This window comes from Montipora foliosa, chromosome 8, assembly GCF_036669935.1.
Source record: "Montipora foliosa isolate CH-2021 chromosome 8, ASM3666993v2, whole genome shotgun sequence".
NCBI classification, from domain to species: Eukaryota; Metazoa; Cnidaria; class Anthozoa; order Scleractinia; family Acroporidae; genus Montipora; species Montipora foliosa.
The window spans coordinates 9568489-9575988 of record NC_090876.1 but is presented as its reverse complement, the minus strand read 5'-3'; the positions used below and the strand labels follow the sequence as shown (position 1 = coordinate 9575988).

At 35.4% G+C, this 7500-nt stretch overlaps 1 protein-coding gene across 1 annotated transcript in view; it reads right to left on the bottom strand.

Moving 5' to 3' along the window:
- The window catches only part of LOC138013031 (ADP-ribosylation factor-like protein 5B), a 17253-nt gene that overhangs the window by 1912 nt on the left and 7841 nt on the right, over positions 1 to 7500 (bottom strand). The window contains exons 7-9 of the mRNA XM_068859991.1: positions 5034 to 5108; positions 3583 to 3608; positions 1 to 958 (exon numbers count right to left, since the gene is read on the bottom strand). The exon at positions 1 to 958 is cut by the window's left edge and continues 1912 nt beyond it. Coding sequence (XP_068716092.1) covers positions 913 to 958; positions 3583 to 3608; positions 5034 to 5108 — 147 coding nt within the window. The 3' untranslated portion in view covers positions 1 to 912. The remainder of the gene's footprint in view (positions 959 to 3582; positions 3609 to 5033; positions 5109 to 7500) is intronic.

Genomic DNA, 7500 nt, shown 5'->3' with positions numbered 1-7500 from the left:
TTTGAATATCATTACTACAATATTTTCGGAACTCTTCTCAATTTTGTGATTCCTTACTGTCATTTTCAATGTTTGTGACAACATCAATATTTTTTAACCTCTGGAGTGAAAGAAGGAATTCCAAAATAGAAAACACCATTCTTCATCATCTTGAGAGGTCTTTAAAATAAGCAAAAGTTATTTTTTACATCAGAGGCACTCAAATCTACCATTAATTCTCTTTAATAGGCCACTATCGAAAATACCATAATACTCTTTTGTGTCTCTCAAATTTAATTAAGCATTAAGCATTAAGAATTAAGCCTGGATGTTAAAATGAATATTAACATTAAGAAGTTGTCAACTCGCTTGGCTTGAAATCAATCCCACTCCTACAGTGAGAAAACTGAGTACACTAACCTCAATTCTCTGATCCATTATTAATTTTTACAATTCAGCTCTAAAATGACATAACCCTCATACTTGGCATCTGCACCCTTTCAATATTTCAGAGATATATGTAGCAACACATGTAGGGTAATTATAAATCTGAAAACCCATTCATTTAAGTAAAGATTTTCCGCAACTATGTTTTATCTTCCTGCATCACATATATTGAGCTTGCAGCATTGAAAACATGAAAATTAAAACTACTTTTTTTACTTACTAAAATTACTTGTCACAATAAGAAAGCTACCTTATCATTAATTTTCAGTGACAATGAAATAGATTACACCTCGAATCCTTATTATTCAAAAATTAACTTGCAAGAAAACACAATATTGTCCTTAATTCAGAGTGCAGACAAGAAAGAACTAAATGAACATAGATTTGCTATTATACATCCTTATGTATAAAAATTTAATTATTTCTGTATAAAATAAATTTGGAACATTTTGTTTAAATACATCATTTGTATATTAAGTCAAAGGTTCACTTTCTTATGTGATTTGTAATCCATTCTAGTCCTTGATATAACCTGCAAAAAACAAAAGATCCTAATTGTTTTGGTCCATAGCAATAAAGTGAGGCAATGCAGTGGACACTATACAGCCAATGAAATATAGTGTTCAACAACCCTACAACCCTACCCCCAAAACACCCCATATTTGATCTTTACTTGCTCATATCTCAAAAATGAACTCTTTCACCCCCATTTTTAGTCGTGGATACGCGAAGCATATTATGCGAAGCGTATGAACAACGTATCTATTGTTAGGGGCCAGAATATGCAAATTTGTCACTCACTCAGATGTAGACTACCTGAAATTGATAAGTCAACAACCATTATTGATTTTTTAAAGATAAGCCAATTTGTCACTCACTCAGTTGAATTCAAATCAATACAATATGGCGGCGATCAATATCAATTATCCGACGTAATATGTTGAAATATTCTTTGACTTTTCTTTGCTCTGACAGGATTGATACTCGTTGCAGTCGTCAGTATGTGTTGACCACCAATCCATTGCTACAGTAGGTGCTTTGTGTGTTGAAAATGAATGCAAGAGACATTTTCTTGTCGATCCGCCAAGTTCACAGGACCACTTGTATTAGAAAAGGAGCATGCCGTGAGAGTGCCGTGGACAGTGACAACTGTGTTCACTAAAAGCAAACTACAGCTCTTTTAGTTTGTTATTTAACTTCATCATTCTATTGGTTATATTCAATACCTACAAGGTCTACTTGTAACAAGCAAAAAGGTGCTTAAATGTAGACAGGGTTAAAACCACTTGATAGCTGTATTTACAAAGTTAAGAAATCATATCCAGATGTTCTTGGCATTCACTTGTTGTAGTTGGACAGTGAAGCATTCCTTTGTGGCGATAAGAATCAAACACTAATTCACTGTTCCCTAGCTAAATGGCTTAATCCTCTGGTACTTGAAAGGCACAGGCCTTTAATTAACAACCAAGTAAAAAGTTTAAAGGAGCCCAAAACACTGGTTGGCGATTATTTTTACCTGGTTTTTTTGTAATGTAAAATGCAACTAAATACAGAATGTTTCATGATCCAATCCAGATTTCGTGGATGCTTTAAAAGGTTTGAACACAATTCTTAATTTTGCTTATTGCAAACTGAGACATTCGCAGCTGTTTATAAATACAATAGTGTAGCCTGCCAATGATAACGCATTCTTTTTACACAAAACTCAAACACGAATTCAGTCATTATTTCCTAACAAGATCAGAAAGCAACCGATTGCTTTAGAACTACCATTGTGTAAGCAATGTATCCACGACTTCTTCACAGTTCTCCTTTGATTTATAATAGTATTTAGCAATCTTAGCAATCTGAGATAGAACTACTAGCAAAGTTTTAAAACATTTATAGACCTTATTCATAAATGGCGGCTAATTTATAATTCTTTTGTCGAAGTGCAAATTAGCCTACCAAGCCTCGATACCATACAGTGAATTGAAAAGAATTCTTGCTCTAAAATGAGGCTTGGTAGGCTAATTTGCACGTGGACAAAAGAATTATAAATGTGACCCCCATTTATGAATAAGGTCTATGGGAGCCAACTCAGAGCTACCTCACATTTTCAAAAAAATTAAGGTACCTCTAAATTGGCTTCCATGGATTTTTTAAAACCTTGCCGATAGTTCTATCTGAGATTGCTCGTTACTATTCTACGATATAAAAATGGGGCTCGCCATGTTCATTTTTGAGATACTGTATAAGCAAGTAAACACAAAATATAGGGTGTTTCTGGAGAGCTTTCTTGTTGCCATGGCAACCTATTACATTACAATAGTGGGCGTATTTTGTTAAGCAATAATAATTTACTGGTGTTTCATATGGTACCTTATTATATGGCTCTGTCTCATGAGGACTGGAAACTACAAAATTCACGAATTTGATTGGCTAAAATTGATATTGACCGAGGTCTAGATTTTCCCATCTAGACCAGCATCTAGACCGGTAATGTTTTGCGGTGAAAAGATGCAAACTAAAATGCAAAAATATTGAGTATTTTCTTCTACCAATATTTATTTATGGAAGTGCCAAACAGCATGATGACAAAACAGAGAGGATGACGAGCAAACTTTGACAGAATTAAGTTCAGCTCATCGCCACTAATCGCCGTTCGCAAGCAAAATGTCAGTTAGTACAAACCTGTTAGATTAAACGAATTAAATTGTTCTTGTTTGGCCATATAATAAACATCTTATTAACCGAGCTAGGTCGGTCTGTATGGGAGAATCTTGACCTAGGTTCTGTTCTCCCATACAGACCTCCCGCTCGGTTAATAAGAACTAAATAACATTGCTGTTACGTAATACAGTGTTGCAGTGACAACCCTTCTGATAAGAAGGTCTCTCAAAAGTAGTGAAACTGGTTCCAGCCACCTTAACTCAGAAAATACACACCAAAATATCAACCCATTGATCTTAGCTATGCACAGTATAATTTGCCAAAACGTACCAGACTTTATTGTGATTTGTCACAGTGTCAAGAGTGTTGTGGAGATACTTCAAGATTGCAATGTTTTGTTATGCTTCCAACATTTTGAAGCGTAAAATTATTTTCTCCCCTATTAAGTTCTCAGGAATTAAAAAAAAAACTCTAGCACTGTTTAACCAATTAACACTGACTTACCCTTCTCCTGTGAGGGCACAACATGCCTGCAACAGAAAACAGACACATACTTGTAACAAAGGGCTTTGAAGATACTTACATGTAAATTCCTTTTCAAGATAAAAATTACATGTAGTTTCACTATTTTAACCTTCAAAAACTAAATAAAATCCACTTAAGGCAAAAAAATAATTACTACTGGTATCTGCTTAAAATGGCAAGTAAAGTAAGAAATCATTCTGTTTTTACCCCAAGTTTCCACATGCAGTGCTCAAGATAGTTGATGAGCCTTCTAGGAAGTCTGCCATTACTTATCTTTCTTTGCTTAAACATGTCCAAATTTGGGAAGAGCAACAAATCTTCTAGGGATTAGGGCTCCCTTCCTAGGTTTATCCTAGATTCTGTTTGTTGTTAGAAACAAAGATAGCTTCAGTTTGCGCAGACCTAATGTCTTGCAGTGCTGATCAAACAGGAATTGAAATTTGGGCATTGCGAAGAGTCTTCTCTGTTATGAGATTTTCCTCCTTCAATTACCAGATACTACTTAAAGAATGGTTTTCTGAATAGGCAATAAAACTTGTTATTAAAAACTGGATCATTGGATAATGCAATTCGAGAGTTTTGATTGGCTAAGCCACCATGGGTTATGAGCCATTATACCATGATCTAAAAACATGGCAAGCATATGCGTGATTTTTTGTGCCTTTCAGGCGCGTAGCGTCCTATACGCATATATGCATGTGCGTACTTGAAGTGACCAGAAAATTTTGAATTTTTTAGCAATTGTTTCTATTTTTTAACATTTTGCTTGTACGCAACCAAGATTTCGCGATGAAAGCACCACTTTGATTAAATTATAAAAACTAAAACACAAGCTATACCATGTTCTAACTTAGTTTTGCATTGTACTTTTTTTGCACTAACAATACAGTGTTGTTTGGCCAGCGTGCAACAAAAAGGCGAGGTTGCAAAGGAGCGACATTCCAAGAACGTTCTTGACAAAGGAGCGACGTTCCGAGAACGTTCTTGACAATTCCAGTCACGGTAGGGCAAGAAGCTTTGTTCTTTGCTTGTATTCACACAACTATTTCGACAAGAAATAAAGAACGCAGTATTTTTCGCTCAGTTTACTTAGGTTTCTAGATCATATGTACTTGTGCATACTTGAAAAAATGACCAGGCTACGCACCTGCCTTTTTATTTTTATTGTAGTCTAGTTTTCCATATTTTGGGGACGTTTTTAATAAAACAATTATTTCACTTTCAATTATTATGATTATAGCCAACTCGGTGCTACGTGCCTCGTTGGCTATCTATCATCTCATATCCAACGCACGCTCATGGAATAATAATAATTATTGTTAAATAGACTTGCATGATGCAGAAACTAATATCATTGTCTTTTTTGGGAAAATCCCTTACATACTCATTAAAATTCTAAATAGAACAATAATATTATAATCACTGATTACCTGTATATGCCATCCATGATCTTTAATTGAAGTAAGATTTAACTGTTCTGAAATTTCAGCCACACTCATGGAACCCTGAACAAATAAATCAATTATTTGATAATATATTACAAAGCTCTTTATGCCACAAAATGAAAGTCTCAAAAACAACACTTTATGAGAGACTACAATCACGGTCCAAATGGCAGCCACTACAATTTTATAATATAGTTGTTAGTAATAGTCAACAGGTGCCCACAGACACAGACCAAAACATCAAACTACACGTATCTGCCCTACTCTTTCAAAACATGTGGGTAAGTCCCACGATAACTTGCTGTGAAATTATAACTATGGTTCATCATCTTTAGCCAAGAAAACTTACGTATGTAATTTAGCCTTCTCTCCTCCATCATTTAACCGAAATGTTAAATCATCTGGGGCTATAACTTGTCAAATCTCCAATACTTATAATTTATAATTGTAATCCTTTTAGCTTTGATGACAAGCGAGTTATTAGCCATCAAAAACTGACAAATTCTCAGGTGACAAAAGCGTTAATGATCCTATACCGTCAGTACCTTCTTTGTAAAATTTCGAATTTTAAAAACGTCACTTTTATAGAGCTTTTTTTAAGAACTCTTAGTTTAGTATAAGTTCTTCAAAGCGTTATTTACTCGGAGATTATTTGGTAAGTGGTATTCAACGTTTCAGAGATAGCTCATTATGCAATGCACTTTGATTAACCCTTTCACCCCTAAACCGGCCATACTTCGTATCTTACTCTGTCTAACGCCAGACGATTTTACTCCTCAATGGGGGAACCCCCAGGAGCCAACGGGTTAAATATGATGAGCCTGCAGTATGCTCATGAGGCAAAAAATGTAAACAATCAAAGACTGCCCTATATTAAGTGACAGTCTCATAATCAAGAGGAAGAGGATAAAAAGCAGACATAGTTTTGAGTTTTGAGTCCAGACACAAATATTCTTAACACTTTCTACCAAAAACTGCCCGGTCTATTGCTGAGTAAAATCTTTAACTTGCACTTAGAGTAAAAAAGTTAAATGTCACTCTAATGAGGGGAAGGATTAAAGACCACCATGAAATGTATGGCAATCGTGCCCAGCAAGAAGGATGAGACATTAACTCAGTTTTATTACCAACTATTCACTGAAGTGGAGGTGGCTAGACGTGGATATTTACCGAACCGCGAAGCGACGAGGTAAATATCCACCACTAGCCACCGACACTGAGGTGAATAGTTGTTTTAGTATAATTATACTAAAACAGTGAGATAATATAGCACAAAAAGATGATTATAACTCATTTATTCCCGCAAAGATTACAACATTTTCGGGCACAAATTCCGCACGAATTGCTTGGAGGTGAATAGCAAAGGATATCTGGAGTTTGAGTAGCCAATCAGCGCGCGAGTTCAACGCTATCCACTGTTTTAGTATAATTATACTTATCAATAAAGGGCAAAATTACTGAGCGCTGATTGGCTGAGACAGAGGGCATTTTTTCTTAATTGAGGGCATTTTTGGTAATCAAGAGAGGGCTTGATTACCTGTCAATGATTGGTTAATCCGTCGCATAGCAACGTATAAATTTTGCCCTTTATTGATAAACAAGTAATCGCATGAGTCCTCATCCTATTAAAACGTGTGTTTTGGAAAATTTCCAAAACACTCGTGCAATTAATCCTTAATAGTACTCGGCCTCATGTGATTACCTATACTAATTATGGTTATTATTGGTCCCGCCACAACTTTACTGCACCACAATTCAATGCTCAGCCAAAATAAGCAAGCAGGTTGATCAATCAGTTTGACAGTTTGACTAGTGATTTCATTGTCTTACATGTATCTGTGACTGAGAACAAGACAAAAGAGATCATTACAAATCAAACTAGAGTGAAAATAGTACCCTACCATTATTATTTATCCCAATTACAGCCTTCTCAAAATGTTTTTGGGGAGCAGGTTATAAGGAAAGTGGAGACGGTTTTGGTGCCAAAAGCACCCAAGCGAGTGCCTAAAGGGCGCAAGGAAATTTTTGAAATTTAGACACTTACAGATGCAATTTAGTGCAATCTGGGGGATTTAAAGTGACGAAATTTCACATATGGAATTAACACTTGCATGGTTTCTGATAAGAAATACTGGAATGTTAGTTAAATAAACATTTGACGTGCACCACGCAAAAAAAAAATATTGCGAACGGAAATTGTACGTCAAACAAGCATTTTTTCAAGCCTTCATATCATCTCCAGTGACCTTACTTTAGAGCTAAAATTGTGTTGTCTGTTTTTTTTTCTGTCTCAACTGTCGTAATAAAAGTAAGACGTTTTCTGACTGGAAGGAGACGGTCAAACTTTCTCAGGAGGTGGCTCATTGAGCCATTGACTGGCAGGTTTTGAAAAGGCTGCAATTATGTAATAGATTTTGAAAAATGATATCATTTAACCCTTACTTGAAGATTT